Genomic DNA, 22,371 nt, shown 5'->3' with positions numbered 1-22,371 from the left:
CAGAGCACAGTACTATATACATGACAGAATACTGTGTGTACTATATGCAGAGCACAGTAATATATACATGACAGCACATTGTGTGTGCTATATGCAGAGCATAGTAATATATACATGACAGAATACTGCGTGTACTATATGCAGAGCACAGTCATATATACATGACAGAAAACTGTGTGTACTATATGCAGAGCACAGTAATATATACATGAGAGAACACTGTATGTACTATATGCAGATTAATGTAATATATACATGACAGAATACTGCGTGTACTATATGCAGAGCACAGTCATATATACATGACAGAAAACTGTGTGTACTATATGCAGAGCACAGTAATATATACATGAGAGAACACTGTATGTACTATATGCAGATTAATGTAATATATACATGACAGAATACTGTATACTATATGCAGAGCACAGTAATATATACATGAGAGAACACTGTGTGTACTATATGCAGAGCACAGTCATATATACATGACAGAATACTGTGTGTGCTATATGCAGAGCACAGTACTATATACATGACAGAATACTGTGTGTGCTATATGCAGAGCACAGTACTATATACATGACAGAATACTGTGTGTACTATATGCAGAGCACAGTAATATATACATGACAGCACACTGTGTGCTATATGCAGAGCATAGTAATATATACATGACAGAACACTGTGTGTGCTATATGCAGAGCACAGTCATATATACATGACAGAACACTGTTTGTACTATATGCAGATTAATGCAATATATACATGACAGAATACTGTGTACTATATGCAGAGCACAGTAATATATACATGAGAGAATACTGTGTACTATATGCAGAGCACAGTCATATATACATGACAGAATACTGTTTGTACTATATGCAGAGTAATGAAATATATACATGACAGAATACTGCTTGTACTATATGCAGAGTAATGTAATATATACATGAGAGAATACTGTATGTACTATATGCAGAGTAATGTAATATATACTGTACATGACAGAATACTGTGTGTTCTATATGCAGAGCACAGTCATATATACGTGAAAGAACACTGTTTGTACTATATGCAGAGTAATGTAATATATACACAAGAGAATACTGTGTACTATATGCAGAGCACAGTAATATATACATGAGAGAATACTGTGTACTATATGCAGAGCACAGTCATATATACATGACAGAATACTGTTTGTACTATATGCAGAGTAATGTAATATATACATGACAGAATACTGTTTGTACTATATGCAGAGTAATGTAATATATACATGACAGAATACTGTGTGTACTATATGCAGAGTAATGTAATATATACATGACAGAATACTGTGTGTACTATATGCAGAGCACAGTCATATATACATGACAGAACACTGTTTGTACTATATGCAGAGTAATGCAATATATACATGAGAGAATACTGTGTACTATATGCAGAGCACAGTCATATATACATGACAGAATACTGTGTGTACTATATGCAGAGCACAGTCATATATACATGACAGAACACTGTGTGTGCTATATGCATAGTAATGTAATATATACATGACAGAATACTGTGTGTGCTATATGCATAGTAATGTAATATAAACATGACAGAATACTGTGTGTGCTATATGCAGAGCACAGTAATATATACATGACAGAACACTGTTTGTACTATATGAAGATTAATGTAATATATACATGACAGAATACTGTGTACTATATGCAGAGCACAGTAATATATACATGAGAGAATACTGTGTATTATATGCAGAGCACAGTAATATATACATGAGAGAATACTGTGTACTATATGCAGAGCACAGTCATATATACATGACAGCACATTGTGTGTGCTATATGCAGAGCACAGTTATATATACATGACAGAACACTGTGTGTGCTATATGCAGAGCACAATGCCAAAGTCTGTCTGAATTCCTTCGTAACCTGAAGATAGAACTTCAAAGCTCGAACCACATCCAAATTATGAAGTAACATTTCCTTCCAATAAGAAGGGTTAGGATACAAGGAAGGAACCACGATCTCCTGACTGATGTTGCGATCAGACACAACCTTAGGGAGAAATCCCAACCCAGTGCAAAGAACAGCCTTATCAGCATGAAAAAACAGGTAAGGAGGCTCATGTTGCAAGGCCACCAATTCAGAGACTCTGCGTGCCGAAGCAATAGCCAGTAGGAAAAGAACCTTCCAAGTTAGTAATTTAATGTCAAGCAAATGCATAGACTCAAACGGAGCCCTTTGCAAAATCTTTTGCACCAAATTTAAGCTCCAAGGAGGAGCGGAATGTCTAAATACAGGCCTGATCCTATACAGGGCCTGAACAAAAGACTGTATATCAGGAAACTCAGCAAACTTCTTGTGTAACAACACAAATAAAGCTGAAATCTGTCCCTTTAAGGAACTTGCGGCAAGTCCCTTCTCCAACCCGTCCTGGAAGAAGGAAAGTATCCTGGATACCTTGACCTTATGCCAGGGATATCCTCACACCAGAATAAGTAGGTCCTCCACACCTTATGATAGATGCGTCAGGTGACCGGCTTCCTAGCTTGAATGAGAGTATCATTCACTCTTTTAGAAAACCCTCTCTTGGCTAGGACTAAGCTTTCAATCCCCTCACAGTCAGCCTCAGAGAATCTAGATTTTGATGTGCAAAGGGACCCTGTACCAGCAGATTTCTGCGACAGGGTAACCTCCATGGAGGAGACAATGACATCCCCACCAGATCTGCAAACCACATCCTTCGCGGCCACGACGGAGCAATCAGAATAGTTAATGCTTGCTCCTGCTTGATGTGGGCCACTACTCGAGGAAGAAGTGGTAACGGTGGAAATATGTAGATGAGGTTGAACCCCCAAGGCACTGCTAAGGCATCTATCAGCTCTTCCTGGGGATCCCTGGACAGCGACCCATATCTGGGTAGCTTGAAGTTGAGTCTGGACGCCATGAGATCCATCTCCGGGGTCCTCCATCTGTTGCAAATCTCCACAAACACCTCGGGATGGAGAGATCATTCCCCTGGATGAAACGATTGTCTGCTGACAAAATTCGCTTCCCAGTTGTCCACACCCGGAATGTGGATCACTGACAGTGAATAGTTGTGGGTTTCTGCCCATTCCAGAATCTGAGACACTTCCCTTATGGCTAGGGAGCTTCTCGTCCCCCCCCCCCCCCTGATGGTTGATGTAAGCCTCTAAGGTAATGTTGTCCAACTGGAACTTGAGAAACTGGGACTAACCCAGGAGGGGCCAAGCCCTCAGAGCATTGAAGATCGCTTGAAATTCCAGAATGTTGATCGGAAGGAGAGACTCCACTCGAGTTCACCTGCCTGTGCTTTCCTGGCACCCCAAACAGTACCCCATCCTGAGAGGCTTGCGTCCGTAGTCACAATCTCCCAATATGGCCACAAGAAGGCTGTCCCCTGGGACAGCCGATCCAGACAAATCTACCAAGAGAGGGATTATCTCACTCGGTTGTCCAGAGAAATCTGTTGGGATAGATCCGTGTGATCGCCGTTCCTTTTACTCAACATGCACAACTGAAGAGGTCTGAGATGGAACCTGGCATATAATATGACATCTATGCTGGATACCATGAGCCCAATCACCTCCAAACACCGGGCCACAGATGGCCTTGAGGAGGTCTAAAGGGCAAGATAGCTGTACGCAATCTTGCAACATCTCTGATCTGTAAGGAATATCTTCATGAATATGGAATCTATTATCGTGCCCAGGAATTCCACTCTGTTGCTGGGAACCAGAGAACTATTTTCTAAGTTTATCTTCCATCCATGAGATCAAAAGAGAAGGAGAAGAAGAAGAGCTATTGAATGGTCCTCTGCTAGCCTGCAGGATGGAGAATGGACCAGGGTGTCGTCCAGATAAGGCGCCACTGAAATACCTCTGGATCTCGCCACTGTGAGCAGAGCACCCAGAACCTTTGTAAAGACTCTTGGGGCAGTAGCCAGACCAAAGGGGAGAGCCACAAACTGGAAGTGCTGGTCCAGAAATGCGAATCTCAGGAACTTGAAATGATCCTTGTGAATTGGCGCATAAAGGTAAACGTCCTTCAAGTCTATCGTAGTCATGAACTGTCCCTCTTGAACTAAGGGCAGAAAATACCTTATCGTCTCCATCTTGAACGATGGGACCGACAGAAACTTTAGGTCTAGAATCGGGTGAAATGTGCCCTCCTTCTTTGGGACCACAAAAAGGTTTCAATAGTACCCTAGACCTCTTTCTGCTAGAGGTACTGGTACAATTACTCCTAGAGAGGAGAGATCCCTCACGCACTCTAGAATGGCATCACGCTGGAATCTGCCCCTGGGTGGGAGAGACTTGAACCCTATCCTGTAACCCTGGGCGAGGACCTCCAGCACCCAAGGATCCTGCACGTCTCTCATCCAAGCCTCTGTGAAAAGAGATAGCCTGCCCCCTATGCGATCCAGAGACAGATCGGATGCTACCCCTTCATGCAGATTTTGTCTCGGCAGACTTCTTGCTCTGCTTGGCCTTATTCCAAGACTGAGATGGTTTCCAAGATCCATTGGACTGCTCGGGTTTTGCGGCAAGCTGCTGGCATTGGGACTTGTCTGAACATGGATGATGCACACCACATGGATGATGCACACCAGTCTGGCCATAAAAGGAAGTGCAGGAAATGAGCAGCATCCCCCACAATGCACCATAGTCTGCAAGAGAGGTGAGTAAAATTGCTGCCACCAGCACATGGCAAACAAAACAGGTAAAAACCCTGACACCACCCCTGCAATAGGGAAAAAACGTGCTTAACTAATCAGGCTGTGCAGTTATCCCAAATGAAAGAAAAACCTGACTGTTCGCACATTGCCAGAGCCTTATCTCACACATATCGCAGCATAAAACACAATAAACAATTATGTATAAATCCCCCTTGTTCAATAATCCCCTTCCAGAGATATTAACCCTTGATTCTATACAGATAAATAGGAGTCACACTGTGTCTTCTTGCATTATCATATGTGTATAAAAAATGAAACGATCTTACCAGAATCTATGCCATGGAACAGGAACACAGCCTCTCAAGTTTGACAGCGTAGTAGCATCACTCCTGACATGGACTTGAGTGCAGAAAGCAGGCAGCAAAACTCGTCAATGCTGTTTGCTTATGGAGCTGTTAATATGAGTCGGGATGGTTTCGCAGAAAGACTCTCCCTGCATCTCCGGACTCTAACTTTCATCCATGCTCTCACTAAGAGGCTGACAGGACTACTTAAACTCCAGTCCCATCCCGAAGAGTACTACCCTCCATAAGAGACTACTCCGTAATCTTCTGACACTTCTCTGCCAACCTCCTGTGACGAAAGGCAAAGAATGACTGGGGGATGAAGGGAGTGGGGGAGGTATTTAAGCATTTGGCTAGGGTGTCTTTGCCTCTTCCTGGTGGCCAGGTTCTGTATTTCTCACAAGAAATGAATGAAGCCATGGACTCTCCTCATATGAAGATTGAAATGATGCAATAAAAAGTAGCATTTTGCATCATCGCAAACCTAAAATTTTGAAAAACAGACTCCAAGTTACAACTAACTGGAACCCCATGTAAGAAAAAAATACCTAAATTCTCCCATAAACATAATTTCCATGCTGAAACTGTTAGACTGCAAAGGGAAATAAACACAGACCTGACTCATGGCAAATATATGCAATATCTAATAAAAAGTTTATAATATAAAGTGCCAAACATAGCTGAGAGTGTCTTAAAAATTGATATATACTTAACCAGAAGACGCCCATCCACATATAGCAGACAGCCACACCAGAACTGAAACATATCAGCAGAGGTAATGGTAGAGGAGTATAATGCCGATCTGTAAAGGGAGGCAGCAGATAAATCCCTGCAACTGATTTACAGAGTGCCCTATTACAGATTTCCCATAGATGAAAACACGGTATCATCAGGCAATACTCCCTTCACATCCCTCAGACAAACACTGTACTTTGAGAGGAATTGGGCTTCAAAATGCTTAGAAGCGCCAATCACAGAAGAAAATCAAGCACATGTTGTTTCCCCACCTCCAAAGGAGGCAAAGTTTGTAAAACTAAGGTATGAGTGAGGTGGGAGGTTTGGGAAACTTTGCTCCCTCCTGGTAGGAATGTATGTCCCATACGTCACTAGCTCATGGACTCTTGCCACTTAAATAAAAGAAACATTGTATATCATTATATAGTAAAAAGCAGCATTACATGATATATGCACACAATGGTATAAATATACCTAACACTTGTGCTCTTGATACAAAGGGATTTATCAGACATATAATGTTCCCTTTATATATACAGTATGTGCTATTATCAGTTCTTGTGGCTTTTAACTAGCATAAAAACATCTAACAGACATAATATCAAGTTACAGAACATGACACACATATTACATACCCAGTATACATGTAGGTTATAGTAGCCATTTAAATTAAACTGATTATGATCACATATGTACCGGTTACTGATATTGTGTCTCATGAAATAAAATCAGTTTCCCCTCAGTAATTCCTCTGGTATATAACATGTACAATGCTAAGCATCTATTGCTATAAGAAAAGATTTATCCACATGATGTGCACATTAAATATATATCCTAGATGTCAATAATTTGAGACTGATCCTGTTTATATAATTTTCTAACACTCTATTCATATAAAGACTCCTTTATTCTGTAAATATAATTATTTTCTCCCCTATGTAAATCAAACATACAACTCCTAATACTGGCACTGGGGGTGCTTTGGTGGTGAATGGTTGTGTAAACTGGTCAGTATGAGGACAGATTTGTATATTCCTTTGTTGTGTTTGGATCATATCACATAGATATCAGAAAAACTGCGGTGCAAATATATAGAGGAACAAATGACAGCAGGAGAGCACTTCCAATCTGGGGCTTTTATAATTGGGGGGATTTAGAAAGTATTATTTACAATATCAACCCTTTTGATGCTTCTGTTTAGAGAGTTTGTCCTCTTTACAATAATTGTAAAAAGGTTTGTACACTGTGTATATAAAGTCTGTGTGTAAATATTTGGTGTTTTGTGAAACCTGATTTCAATAAAACCCTTTTTTCCACTTTCTAAACATGTGAAAGGTTTCTTCCCTTGTGAATACTTTCATGACGTTTCAGACAATCCATTTGTGTATTTTTTTTTCCACAATCCGTACATGTGAAATGCTTTTCCCCTGTGTGAATCCTTTCATGACTTTTCAATTGACTTTTTCTTGTAAAACTTTTTCCACACTCTGTACATGTGAAAGGCTTTTCCCCTGTGTGAATCCTTTCATGCTTTTTCAGATCACTCTTTTCTGTAAAACTTTTTCCACACTCTGTACATATGAAAGGCTTTTCTCCTGTGTGAATCCTTTCATGACTTTTCAGACTATTTATTTGTGAAAAACTTTTTTCACACTCTGTACATGTGAAAGGCTTTTCTCCTGTGTGAATCCTTTCATGGGTTTTCAAATGACTCTTATTTGTAAAATGTTTTCCACACTCTGTACATGTGAAAGGCTTTTCTCCTGTGTGAATCCTTTCATGAGTTTTCAAATGACTTTTTCTTGTAAAACTTTTTCCACACTCTGTACATGTGAATGGCTTTTCCCCTGTGTGAATCCTTTCATGCTTTTTAAGATCATACTTTTGTGTAAAACTGTTTCCACACTCTGTACATGTGAAAGGCTTTTCTCCTGTGTGAATCCTTTCATGACTTTTCAAATTACTTTTTCTTGTAAAACTTTTTCCACACTCTGTACACGTGAAATGCTTTTCCCCTGTGTGAATCCTTTCATGCCTTTTCAAATGACTTTTTCTTGTAAAACTTTTTCCACACTCTGTACATGTGAAATGCTTTTCCCCTGTGTGAATCCTTTCATGCTTTTTCAGATCACTCTTTTCTGTAAAACTTTTTCCACACTCCGTACATATGAAAGGCTTTTCTCCTGTGTGAATCCTTTCATGACTTTTCAGACTATTTATTTGTGAAAAACTTTTTTCACACTGTGTACATATGAAAGGCTTTTCTCCTGTGTGAATCCTTTCATGACTTTTCAGACTATTTATTTGTGTGAAACTTTTTCCACACACTGTACATGTGAAAGGCTTTTCTCCTGTGTGAATCCTTTCATGAATTTTCAGATTAGCCTTTTCTGTAAAACATTTTCCACACTCTGTACATGTGAAAGGCTTTTCTCCTGTGTGAATCCTTTCATGAGTTTTCAGATTACCCTTTTCTATAAAACATTTTCCACACTCTGTACATGTGAAAGGCTTTTCTCCTGTGTGAATCCTTTCATGAGTTTTCAAATGACTTTTTCTTGTAAAACTTTTTCCACACTCTGTACATGTGAACGGCTTTTCTCCTGTGTGAATCTTTTTATGAGTTTTTAGATGATCCATTTGTGTAAAACATTTGCCGCACTCAGTGCATGTGTGTGGTTTCTCACCTGTGTGAATTTTTTGGTGTTCTAGTAGATTAGACTTCCATCTAAAGCGTTTCTCACATTCTGTAGATTTGAAAGGTCTCTCCTTTGTATGAATCATTTGGCTAGACTGTAGACTTTTCCCTTCCTTAATATGTTTTGAAAACTCAGTAAATGTGTGTGGTTTATCCTCTGGGATAATAATTTCACTAGATAAGGCATAAATGTTGTCCTCTTGTTTGATGACTAAATTACTCTCTGTACATAATGATTGCTTCCCAGTTCCTGCCAATTCACCATCTTCTTTAAATATCTGCTGTGAAATTCCCAATGTTTGTGAATAGTCATTGCTGTCTAAGGCTATTGGAGTTTGCGGTATCATTCTGATGCTTCCTGTAGTGAAGGATAGATATGAACTATTGACGTGTTTGTCTGCATAAAAAGAAATGGAAGAAAAATAAGAATGTTTATTCATTTATGATATAATCCATCTCAATAAAAAAACTTTTTTTATACACAAACATGTCTTCCGTTTTTGTATTTTTAAATGTATTTACCTGTAAATCACAAATGAAAAAGGATGACATAGAATGTAAACATTACTACATCATAGTAAACTAAATTACTGATTATTGATGAAAACAAGTTATAGGGCCGCATTAAACAAGGTGCATGTGGATAATGTTCTCAGCCAGGGAACAAGTTCCTCTGTATTCTGGGCAAGAGAGGTGGCATCTACCATCCTCATTTAACATTGCACAAGCAAATGCACATACAGCCCTGCCCGGCTCATACTCAACTAGTTGGGTGAGAACATGATGTCTTAATCATCACAGACTAATAATTAGTGTGAGATGTTTTGAGAGGGTAAGAAGCAGTGACCTTATGAGAATCTTTAGCTTTCGGCTGTGGTTGCTCTATTTATATAAACAGCCAAAAACTTTATTAGTTTCATAATACTCACTGTAAAATTAAGCACACAAATCAGTGGTGGTTCTGGGGTGGGGAACACTGGGTGAGTTGTGGGTGTTCTATGAGTGAGATCAGGGTAGGGGAAGGTGGAGTTGCAGGATTTCTTAGTAATGAACCAGGTTAGGGGGTGAGGTTATGCAGTTGTTGAACATGATCTGTCTAAAAAGGACCGAGGGGGGAGTAGTATTTTTTACCCTCCTCCTCAGCCCAATGGGGGTTGCTCCTTTATTTATAGCATCACTGACACAAATGTTCTTAAAGATGCAGATATAAATATAATAGTTTATAGTTGTTTAATGAGCAATCTATTACATTTTACTAGTAATTAAAGTCAGCATGATATCTATTTTACTCACCTAACACATATGAGCTCATGATGATAACAGGTTCCAATGTCTGTGCTCTGGAGGAGGTTCCCTTATTCACTCCAGTTACATTAATACCTGATATCTCTCAGTGCTTTGGCCGTGTCTGTAAAAAGAGTATTAAATGGTTTTAATATATAATAATAAATAATGGGTCTGATTAACTTTACGTATGGTATAATTAAAGGCACTAATAACAATTCATGTGATACAGATTAGCTGTTTAGGTTTTGACATATGTGATGTTGATTCATCACAAGCATTTAGTACAGTTATCTCTGTGGGTGTTATAATTGCCCCTTAACCCCTTAAGGACCAAGGACGTACAGGGTACGTCCTACAAAAAATGTCACTTAAGGACCAAGGACGTACCCTGTACGTCCTAATGGTTTTCAAGCACTGGAAAAAATTGTGATCGCTTCCAGCTGCTTTCATGTTATTGTAGTGATGCCTCGATATTGAGGCATCCTGCAATAACATTTTTTAAGCATCCGATGCAGAGAGAGCCACTCTGTGGCCCTCTCTGCATCGGCCAGCGATGGTGACGATCGTTGGTGGGTGGGATTACATGGGGGGGCAGGGCTCGGGAGTGCACGTGTGTATGGACATTAACGTTATCTCAGTTGTGCAAGCAGGGAGAGGGAAATAAAATGTTTGTAAAGGGATCAGGGAGGGGGGTAGTGTATTGAGGGGGGCAGCTACACTACAGAAAATAGGGTGTTTAGTTTATTTTAGACAAAAAGGCAAATTTTTTAGTAAACTGGGTACTGGCAGACAGCTGCCAGTACCTTAGATGGCGGCCATTAGGTCAACGGGGGAGGCTGAGAGTAGGGTTGCCACCTCAGCCATATTTTCCTGGGCACTTATGAGTTACACATGCTGCAGGGTGTGCAGGGAGGAACATGTATTGTGTTTCTGGATAGCGATATTCATAGTTTTCCCTGCACACCCTGCAGCATGTGTAACTTATAAGTGTTCTGTATTTTAAGGGACGGTGGCAACCTAGCTGAGAGAGCTGTTTTGGGGGGGGGGGGGATCAGGGAGGTTGGTGGGGTAATGAGGGATCCTACACTTATAATATATATATATATATATATATATATATATATATATATATATATATATATATATATATATATATAAAACAGCACCTCTATTTTTATACTGGCAGACTTTCTGCCAGTACTTAAGATGGCAGTGAGAAATTGTGTGGTGGGGGAGGGAAGGGAGGCTGTTTGAGTGGGGTCAGGGGGTGGGATGTGTCAGGTGGGAGGCTGATCTCTACACTAAAGCTAAAATTAAACATAGAAGCTACCTAATTAACCCCTTCACTGCTGGACATAATATACGTGCAGCAGCAGCATTTAGAGGCCTTCTAACTACCAAAAAGCAATGCCAAAGCCCTATATATGTCTGCTATTTCTGAACAAAAGGGATCCCAGAGAAGCATTTACAACCATTTGTGCCTTTATTGCACAAGCTGTTAGCAAATAATTTCAATGAGAATCCTAAAGTTTGTGAAAAAGTAAACGATTTTTTTTATTTGATCGGATTTGGCGGTGTGATGGTGGCATGAAATATACCAAAATGGGCCTAGATCAATACTTTGGGTTGTCTACTAAAAAACAATATATAAATGTGAAGGGTTATTTAGGGATTCCTGACAGATATCAGTGTTACAATGTAACTATCGCTAATTTTGAATAAAAATGCTTTGAAATGGCAAAGTGCTACTTGTATTTATTGCCCTATACCTTGTAAAAAAAAAAGCAAAGAGCATGTAAATATTGGGTATTTCTAAACTCAGGACAAAATTTACAAACTATTTAGCATTGGTGTTTTTTGGTGGTTGTAGATGTGTAAGATTTTGGGGGTCAAAGTTAGAAAAGTTTTTTCCATTGTTCCTCATATTTTATGTTTTTTTTATAGCAAATTATATGATATGATGAAAATAATGGTATCTTTAGAAAGTCCATTTAATGGCGAGAAAAACGGTATATAATATGTGTGGGTACAGTAAATGAGTAAGAGGAAAATAACAGCTTAACACAAACACCACAGAAATTAAAAATAGCCCTGGTCCCAAACAGTCAACAAATGGAAAAGTGGTCTGGTCACGAAGGGGTTAAATATGAATCTTCCCAGATATATACAACATAATTGTAGAAAATCTATTTAAGTGGGGCCATATCACAACTTTACAAATATATTATAATCTTTGATTTATATCATTTATATGAAACAATGTTTTCTCCTGAAAAAATGTTAAAAATCAGTTGTTTAAATATGTTAAATTGCATACTGCAGTATTGGTATTGTACTTCCTACTAATTCTCACTGTCAGACATTTTGTCATGTGCTCCACCCCCAGTCCTTTAACTTCTCTTGGTCTATACTGAGTTGTCTTTAATCACACTGCAAGGGTGTGTGGGAGAGATAGGCACTAAAATGTTCATTTAGATTGTTATCTTGGATAGAGTTAAGAAAATAAAGGATTTGTATTTACATAGAGTGATAATATAATGAGATGTTCTTTTGGCAAATCGAGTACATTTAAAAGGACCATAAAATATAGAATTACAAAACCACAGATGCATAATAAAAATACAATACAATAAAAAGTACTATGATTTTTAAAAAGAGCAGTAGATTGTTTTCTGATATTTTATTCTGCACCTGTATCATGTGACAGCTATCAGCCAATAACAGACTCATATTTTTATATAATGTAAACTCCTGCATATGCTAAGTAGGAGTCGGTGCCTCTGGTCATTTAAAAGGCTGTGTACAATTTGATAATGAAAATAAATTACAAACAGTATAAAGTTTATGGGAAATTTCACCTTGAGGTTTATTTTTTTTATGCAAAAACATAAATTATGCTTACCTGATAATTTAATTAGAAGAGTCCACGGCTCCATTCATTACTTGTGAGACATAAGAACCTGACCACCAGGAGGAGGCAAAGGCAACCCCGGCCAAAGGCTTAAATACCTCCCCCACTCCCCTCATCCCCCAGTCATTCTACCGAAGGAACAAGGAACAGTAGGAGAAATATCAGGGTATAAATGGTGCCAGAAGAACAAATTTATACAAATTTAGGTACGCCCACCCGAGAAACGGGCGGTAGCAATGGACTCTCCTAAACATAACATTTGTAAAACTTTGCAAAAGTATGTAAGGAGGACAAGGTAGCTGCCTTAGAAATCTGCTCCATAGAGGCCTCATTCTCGAAGGCCCACGAAGAGGCCACAGCTCTAGTTAAGTTAGCCATAACCCTCTGAGGAGGCTTATGTCCCACTGTCTCATAGGCAAAGTGAATCATGCTCCTCAACAAAAAGGATAGGGAAGTGAAATAGGCCCTCTGCCTTTTGCGCTTCCCCGAATACACACAAATAAAGACAAAGACTGTCTGAATTCTTTTGTGGCCTGAAGATAGAACTTCAAAGCTCGAACCACATCCAAATTATGAAGCAACCTTTCCTTTGAAGAAGAAGAGTTAGGACACAAGGAAGGAACTACTATCTCCTGATTGATGTTAAGATTAGACACAACCTTGGCAAGAAATCCCAACCCAGTGTGAAGAACTGCCTTATCGGCGTGAAAAAACAGGTAAGGAGGCTTACATTGAAAGGCCGCCAACTCAAAGACTCTGTGTGCCGATGCAAAAGCCAGTAGGAATAGAACCTTCCAGGAAAGTAATTTAATGTCAAGCGAATGCATAGGTTGAAACGGAGCCCTCTGCAAAATCTTAAGTAACATGTTCAAGCTCCAAGGGGGAGTGGAATGTCAAAATACAGGCCTAATCCTAGACAGAGCCTGAACAAAGGACTGAATATCAGGAAGCTCTGCAAGCTTCTTGTGTAACAATACAGATAAAGCCGAAATCTGTCCTTTTAAGGAACTGGCAGCAAGTCCCTTCTCCAAACTGTCCTGGAGGAAGAACAGGATCCTGAATACCCTAACCTTATGCCAGGAATATCCACGTTCCTCAAACCAGGACAAGTAGGTCCTCCACACCTTATGATAGATGCGACGAGTGACTGGCTTCCTAGATTGAATAAGAGTATCAATCACTCTCTAAGAGAATCCTCTCTTGGCTAGGACTAAGCATTCAATCTCCACGCAGTCAGCCTCAGAGAATCTAGATTTTGATGCAGAAAGGGACCCTGTACCAGCAGATCTCAGCGACAAGGTAACCTCCATGGAGGAGATGATGACATCCCCACCAGATCCGCAAACCACATCCTCTACGGCCATGATGGAGCAATCAGAATAGCCAAAGCTTGTTCCTGCTTGATGTGGGCCACTACTCGAGGTTAAAGAGGCAATGGTGGAAATATGTAGACTAGGTTGAACCCCCAATAAGGCATCTATCAGCTCTGTCTGGTGATCTTTGGGTCGTGACCCATATCTGGGTAGCTTAAAGTTGAGTCTGAACGCCATGAGATCTATCACCGGTGTCCCCCATCTGTTGCAGATCTCCACAAATACCTCAGGATGGAGAGACTATTCCCCCAGATGAAACAATTGTCTGCTAAGAAAATCCGCTTCCCAGTTGTCCACACCCGGGAATGTGAATCGCTGATAGCAAGCAGTTGTGGGTCTCTGCCCATTGCAGAATCAGTAAAACTTCCCTCATGGCTAGGGAGCTTCTCGTTCCCCCCTGATGGTTGATGTAAGCCACCGAGGTAATGTTGCCCAACTGGAATCTGATGAATCGGGATGACCCCAGGAGGGGTCAAGCCCTCAGAGCATTGAAGATCACTCAAAGTTCCAGAATATTGATCGGGAGAAGTGACTCCTCTCGAGTCCACCTGCACTGTGCCTTCTTGGCACCCCAAACAGCTCCCCATCATGACAGACTTGCGTCTGTCGTCACAATCTCCCAGGATGGTCTCAAGAAGGATGTCCCATTTGACAATTGGTCCAGACAGATCCACCAATAGAGGGATTCCCTCATTCGGTTGTCCAGCGAAATCTATTGGGAGAGATCTGAGTGATTGCTGTTCCATTGTCTCAACATGCACAACTGAAGAGGTCTGAGATGGAACCTGGCGTATGGAATGACATATATGCTGGATACCATAAGCCCAATCACCTCCATACACCGGGCCACAGATGGCCTTGAGGAGGTCTGATCTGTAAGAAATATCTTCATGGATATGGAATCTATTATCATGCCCAGGAATTCCACTCTGTTGCTGGGAACCAGGGAACTCTTTCCTACATTTATCTTCCACTCATGAGATCGAAGGAGAAGAAGAGTACTCAAATGGTCCTCTGCGAGCTGCAGGATGGAGCCTGGGCCAGGATGTCGTCCAGATAAGGTGCCACTGCAATACCTCTGGCTCTCGCTACCTTGAGCAGCACTCCCAGAACCTTTGTAAAGACTTTTGGTGCAGTCTCCAGACCGAATCGTAGGGCCACAAATGCAAATCTTAGAAACCTGAAGTGATCCTTGTGGATTGGTACGTGAAGGTAAGCATCCCTCAAATCTATTGTAGTCATGAACTGTCCCTCTTGGCTTTGTTCCAAGATTGAGCTGGTTTCCAAGATACCTTTGACTTCTCGGTTTTCGCGGCAGGCTGCTGGCGTTGGGACTTGTCCGAACAAAAGGGACAAAAAGTAGAGCCCTTAGGCTTATTCTTCTTATCTTACGGTAGGAAAGCACCCTTGCCTCCTGTGACCGTTCTTTTTGGTCTAGTCCAGGCCTAGACCAAAAAGAACTTTCCCCTGAAATGGAAAGGATAGTAATCTAGACTTGGAAGTCATGTCAGCAGACCACGACTTTAACCACAGAGCCCTTCGGGTTAGCAGAGAAAAACCTGATGTCTTGGCATTCAGGCAAAAATCAGCATATTTGCATCACAGATAAATGAATTAGCTACCCCTAAGGCCTTAATTCTTTCCTGTATCTCTTCGAGGGGAGTCTCCACCTCGACCATAGCTGAATAAGCGTCGCACCAGTAGGTAGCTGCTTCAGCCACTGTAGCGACCACCGCTGCAAGTTGAAATACAAACTCTGTGTGCTGAAACATTTTTCTCAACATGGTTTCTAATTTTTTATTCATGGGCTCTTTGAATGATTAACTATCCTCGAGAGGGATAGTTGTGCGCTTAGCAAGCATGGAGATAGCTCCATCCACCTTAGGGATGACTCCCTGAAGCTCAAACAGTTTCTTAAAAGAAGAAGAGGGAGAAAAGGACGAGTCAAGTCTCTCCCATTCGTTCTTAATAATATTAGCCATCTTAACGGATCTGGGAAAGTCTGAGGTACCACCCTGTCCTCGTAAACCTTTTCTAGCTTAGGAATCGAAGGTTCCTCTGGTAGTTTCGGTTCCGGAATCTCCAATGTAGCAAGCACCTCTTTAAGCAGAAAGTGCAAATGCTCCATCCTAAACCTAAAGTCTGGTTCCTCCGCAGCTGGAGGTCTAGATGTCTCTGATTCTGACCCAGAAAGAGCGTCCTCTGAAGATTTGGAGCTCATCAGCGGATAATCTGTCAGAGAGATCCAACGGAGTAGATGACCCCTGGGACGGATAGCAATGTTTCACCTTTCGCTTGCGCTTAGCAGGGCGTGGTAAGGCACTAAAGGCCACAGACACCGCCGTTTGCAACTGATCAGCAAAATCTGGAGAACCCTCAGAGGTGGACGGCTCAGTTGTACTAAATATCTTATTCTTTTTAGATATTGCAAATGTATGAAAACATGTGGAACATAGTTGAGCAAGCGGATCTACCGGAACCTCCTCGCAATAAACACAGGTATTAGATTTGGTTAAAGAGGGAGTACCCTCTAACGCATAGGAGTCCTCCATAGCTTGCGCCTTTATTATTAAATTACACCTTTATACCCTAATGGCCGAGGCACTCACCACCTCCTATTACCCGGACCCACAGAGAAACCGCTTTGTCTCCTGCAACCGAAATTCAAGAAAGAGGAAGTTGAAGAGACCCCACCCAGTCACATGGAGTACCATGTAGGACTTTCTCTGCACTGGGGAGAAAAAAGCGCCAAATCAGGCCATGCAAATATCTCCCAAGGAAAACCTGACTGTTCGCACATTGCCAGAGCCTCATCTCAAACATGTCACAGCATCAAACACAAAGTAACATTATGCATAAATCCCAACCTGTTCAATAACCCCCTTTCCGGGAATATTAACCCTTGATTCTATACAGATAAAGGAGTCACACTGTGACCCTGTCTTCTTGCGTTATTATGTGTATAAATGAAACAATCTTACCAGAATCTATGCTGTGGAACAGGAACACAGCCTCTCAAGTGTGACAGTGTAGTAGCATCACTCCTGACATGGACTTGAGTGTAGAAAGCAGGCAGTGAAACTTGTCAACACCAATTGCTTATGAAGCTGTTAATATGAGTCGGGATGGTTTCACAGAAAGACTCTCCCTGCATCTCAGGACTCTAACTTTTATCCATGCTCTCAGTGAGAGGCTGACAGGATTACTTAAAACTCCAGTCCCATTTGGAAGAGTACTACCCTCCATAGGAGACTACTTCCGAATCTTCCGACACTTCTCTGTCAACCTCCTGTGATGAAAGGCAAAGAATGACTGGGGGATGAGGGGAGTGGGGGAGGTATTTAAGCCTTTGGCTGGGGTGTCTTTACCTCCTCCTGGTGGCCAGGTTCTGTATTTCCCACAAGTAATGAATGAAGCCGGGACTCTCCTGCTATTAAGATGGAAAAAACTATTTGCTATTTTATACACCGGTAAAACAAGTCATTAGAAACACATTAAAGGGACAGCAAAGTCAAAATTAAACTTTTATGATTCAAATTTAAACAACTTTCCAATTTCCTTCTATTATCAAATCTGCTTTATTCCCTTGGGGACATTTGTGGCAAAGCATATAATGCACTATGGTGTGCTAGCTGCTGATTAGTGGCACATGCAAGCCTCTTGTCGTTGGCTCACCTTATATGCTCAGCTAGCTCCCAGTAGTGCATTGCAGCTGCTTCAATAAAGGATAGCTAGAGAATGAAGCAAATATCATAATACAAGTCAGTTGGAAAGTTGTGTAAAATAATATGTTCTATTTAAATAATGAAAAACATTTGGGGTTTTATGTTATTTTAAGGGAAAACCAAATTTACAGGACACTGTCCCTTTAAGTGTGTGATAATGTGACAAACAGCAGCAGCTGAAGGTGCAGAATACACTTACTAAGGTCTTTACTAACAACAAGAATCAGTCACAGATCAGTGGGATAAACGTTCTGATGATAAACAGGTGCAGCTAAAAGAAAACATGAATTATGCTTACCTGATAATTTCATTTTCTTCTGTGTTAAAGAGTCCACAGCAGCATTCATTACTTGTGGGAAAATAAGAACCTGGCCAACAGGAGGAGGCAAAGACACCCCAGCCAAAGGCTTAAATACTCCTCCCGCTTCCCCCATCCCCCAGTTATTCTGCCGAGGAGCAAGGAACAGTGGAAGAAATATTAAGGTGAAAAGGTGCAAGAAAACTATACACAAAACGCCTCAAAAAAACAGGTGGGGGGCTGTGGACTCTTTCCCATGGAAGAAAATGAAATTATTAGGTAAGCATAATTTATGTTTTTCTTCCTAATGGGAAAGAGTCCACAGCGGCATTCATTACTTGTGGGAAAACTATACTCAAGCCAAAGAGGACACTGAATGCCAAAACAGGAGGGTAAGAGGCGGCCCAATCTGAGGGCACTAGACCTGAACCACAGTCCCATAAAGAAAAATTCCTGTTTCGTCCGAAAACAGGGAACAAAAATAATTTAAAAAAATGGCCCCAAGGACACTAATCAATAGACAGCCCCAAAGCTTGGCTAGAGACCGCAAGCAGACGCAACCGAGCCAACAGGCCTCAAAAGACACCATCGCTCAGAGGCAGATTCCAGCCACACACCCCCTGACCAATTAGGGGACCCTGACTAACAACTCCCAGAGGGAAGAAATAAGGTAGAAGGAGAAATGAACTAGAACCCGGTCTTCCTGAAGACAAACCAAGTCCAGCTCGCGAGGCTCAAGAAAGCCCAACCAGATGCCAAGAAAAAAGGCATCACCAGCAAAACACGACAAGGTCAGAGACCAGAAAAAAGAAACAGAAAGTATCTCAAATAACAAGCAACCGCACAGACGGCTAGAGAGTCTGGGCAAGGAGGAAAACCTCCTTGCCCAGCTACCCAGCTGAAGGGAACCAAGGCGTTCACCCCAGACCGCAAAAGAGACTGAGGGTGCCACCCAAACGAAAAACCCTGCAGCCAGAGAAGAGGGACCAGCAAGACAAAAAAGCCCCTAGGCAAACATCCCCTCAACAGAGAGATTATCCAGAGGATCCAAACCCCACAGAGGGCTCAGAGAGCACCTCAACAAGGACCCCATGCAGTCTGAAGAAGCTAGAGGGAGCTGAAAAAGTCAAGAAATAACCAGAACCACGCCTTAGTATCCTGAGCTAACATGACCCAAAAAGGTGCAAATGACTACCATGGTATCGGTTTCAGGTCCCCATGACATAGGCTGTTATGCTAGCCATTATGCCAGAGCAACATTTACCCTACCGAGAAAACTCTGCAGAAACGCAGATTCAAGGTCAGAACAACAGGCCAATGGAACCCATAAGAAAGTCTGAGAATCACATGCCTTCTCTAAAACAAGGGCACCAAACAACCAGAAGAAAAGGTCCAGACTCCCCAAAGGAGAGACAATGAAAACCCTTTCCTGAGGCAACGCTGAACCCCAAAGGGAAAACAGGACAGGTATAGACAGAGCTATACCAACGCTAACAGGAACCTGGGTCCCACCCCAGATCCATGACCAGACCTGAATGAGGAGGACGCCACAGAGAGAATTTGACTAGTTGGAACTCAAGTCGAACAAGACCGGAGCCATAACCTGACCAAAAACCTGGTCAGACAATCCTCATCCGAGGAAAAACCCGAAAACCGGGAATTACATTAAAACCCAGGAAAAGGACTGTGAAAATCGCAGAACCGATCCCAAAGTGAAAGAACCCTTGACACAGAGCCAAGCTCTACGATATCCAGAAACCAGGGTCTTGCCTCGGCACCCAACTCCAAGGGACGGAAGAAACAATTGGGAACACAAGTTCCATTATCGAGAAGAACCCAAAGGCGAACCTTAACGACCAGGTTCCTGCCAGAGATAAACCTCCAGCAGCAGCAGGTAGAGGTGAACTAGCCTCCCCTGCATGGCAAGTCAAAAGTTAGCCACTCAACAGCAATGGCTGCCGGATCTACACGAAACCGGGTCCCGAAAGAAAAGTTGAACGAACCAGTCCAAGAAACCCCAGAAGTACCTTCAGACCAGACCTAGTATACCGTAGAAGGCTAAACCACCCAAAGGGCAGCAAAAGGACAAAAAAAGGCCCTGAACTGCACATAATGGAGAAGGCCCCGTCCCCCTAGAAGGGGAGCAAGAGAGCAACACAGCGGAACTCCACCAACCCGATCACCGGGATGCAGACTGACACAGACTAACCCAGAGAGGTTAGAGAGCTGTTGGGGGGGTGGATCAGGGAGGTTGGGGACTAACGGGTATCCTACACAGCAGCATATGTAAATATGCTAAAAATAAATTGCTGTTTGGGAGGGATCAGGGGGTCTGATGTGTCAGGTGGGAGGCTGATCCCTAAACTAAAGCTAAAATTAACCCTGCAAGCTCCCTACAAGCTCCCTAACTAACCCCTACACTGCTGGGCATAATACGCGTGTGGTGCGCAGCGGAGTTTAGTGGCCTTCTAAATACCAAAAAGCAACGCCAAAGCCATATATGTCTGCTATTTCTAAAACAAATGGGATCCCAGAGAAGCATTTACAACCATTTGTGCCATAATTGCACATGCTGTTTGTAAATGATTTCAGTGAGAAACTTAAAATTGTGAAAAAGTGAACAATTTTTTGTATTTGATCGCATTTGGCAGTGAAATGGTGGCATGAAATATACCAAAATGGGCCTAGATCAATACTTTGGGATGTCTTCTAAAAAAAATGTATACATGTCAAGGGATATTCAGGGATTCCTGAAAGATATCAGTGTTCCAATGTAACTAGCGCGAAATTTGAAAAAAAGTGGTTTGGAAATAGCAAAGTGCTACTTGTATTTAGGTCCCTATAACTTGCAAAAAAAGCAAAGAACATGAAAACATTGAGTATTTCTAAACTCAGGACAAAATTTAGAAACTATTTAGCATGGGTGTTTTTTGGTGGTTGTAGATGTGCAACAGATTTTGGGGGTCAAAGTTATAAAAAGTGTGTTTTTTTCCATTTTTTCCTCATATTTTATAATTTTTTTTATAGTAAATTATAAGATATGATAAAAATAATGGTATCTTTATCATTTTAATGGAGAGAAAAATGGTATATAATATGTGTGGGTACAGTAAATAAATAAGAAAAAATTACAGCTAAACACAAACACCGCAAAAATGTAAAAATAGCCTTGGTCCCAAACGGACAGAAAATGGAAAAGTGCTGTGGTCATTAAGGGATTAAAGGACCCCCCCCCCACACCGTTCACAAATCCACCCTAAGGAAGGAACTATCCCTTTATTCTCAGATTGGTACAGAGGTGCCTCACTGAGACCTATACTTAGCTGTCACAATAAATCACATTACATTCTTAGTAATAAAATGAAACAATCTTACCGGAATCTACGCCGTGGAACAGGAACACGGCCTTTCAAGTGTTACGGATAGTAGCGTCGCCTCTGCCATGGACTTGAGAGAAGATAGCAGGTAGCGAAGCGAAGTTCGGCAACGCCAAGTGCTAAAGGAGCTGTTAATACGAGTCGGGATGGTGTCGCAGAGAGAACTCCAACTGCATCGCCGGACTCTAATATTCACCCAGGCCCTCACTGAGAGACTGACAGGACTACTTAAAACTCCCTTCCCATGTCGAAGAGTAATACCCTCCCATAAGAGACATTTTAAAAAAAAAACTACAATAAATAAAATAAAAACTTCTGACACTTCTCTGCCAACCTCCTGGGATGAAAGGCAAAGAATGACTGGGGGATGAGGGAAGTGGGAGGAGTATTTAAGCCTTTGGCTGGGGTGTCTTTGCCTCCTCCTGGTGGCCAGGTTCTTATTTCCCATAAGTAATGAATGCGGCTATGGACTCTTTACCATTAGGAAGAAAATAAGAAATGTATTATAAAATAACCTCATTAGAAATAAAATAATATGCAGATCACAAGATATTTATCATTAGATCAGTATATGTGATGAGACTGATACAACAGGGCCATAAGCTGAGTGATATTTATTACTGGAGCAAATAGCAGCTTCAGACTAATATTAAATAAAAATTGTTTATCAGGGCTCTACAGTTAATTATAAACCTATAAGGAAATACAGGATTCTAATTGGCTGATACTTAAAAATCTAATTGTGCATTGGATAACAGGAACAACCCCCACAAATGTATTATTCAAAATATTGTTTGGCTCTGCTACAAACATTCATTTTACAAACTGCTGTAAATCATTATGTATTAAATTAGCCTCTTTAAATGAAAGGACTAAACATTAAATTAAATAACACATCATT

The 22,371-nt window shown here is 41.2% G+C and overlaps 1 protein-coding gene across 1 annotated transcript in view; it reads right to left on the bottom strand.

Annotated features, from left to right (window-relative positions):
- Window positions 1-3,666: 3,666 nt before the first annotated feature.
- LOC128659847 (oocyte zinc finger protein XlCOF6-like) overlaps window positions 3,667-22,371 on the bottom strand; it is a 122,810-nt gene continuing 104,105 nt past the window's right edge. Inside the window, exons 4-5 of the mRNA XM_053713424.1 lie at window positions 7,222-8,522; window positions 3,667-3,682 (exon numbers count right to left, since the gene is read on the bottom strand). Of these exons, the coding sequence (XP_053569399.1) occupies window positions 3,667-3,682; window positions 7,222-8,522 (1,317 nt within the window). The remainder of the gene's footprint in view (window positions 3,683-7,221; window positions 8,523-22,371) is intronic.

Source organism: Bombina bombina, chromosome 5 (assembly GCF_027579735.1).
Source record: "Bombina bombina isolate aBomBom1 chromosome 5, aBomBom1.pri, whole genome shotgun sequence".
Lineage (NCBI taxonomy): Eukaryota > Metazoa > Chordata > Amphibia > Anura > Bombinatoridae > Bombina > Bombina bombina.
The sequence above is the reverse complement of the archived record's forward strand: the minus strand, read 5'-3'. Positions and strand labels throughout refer to the sequence as shown.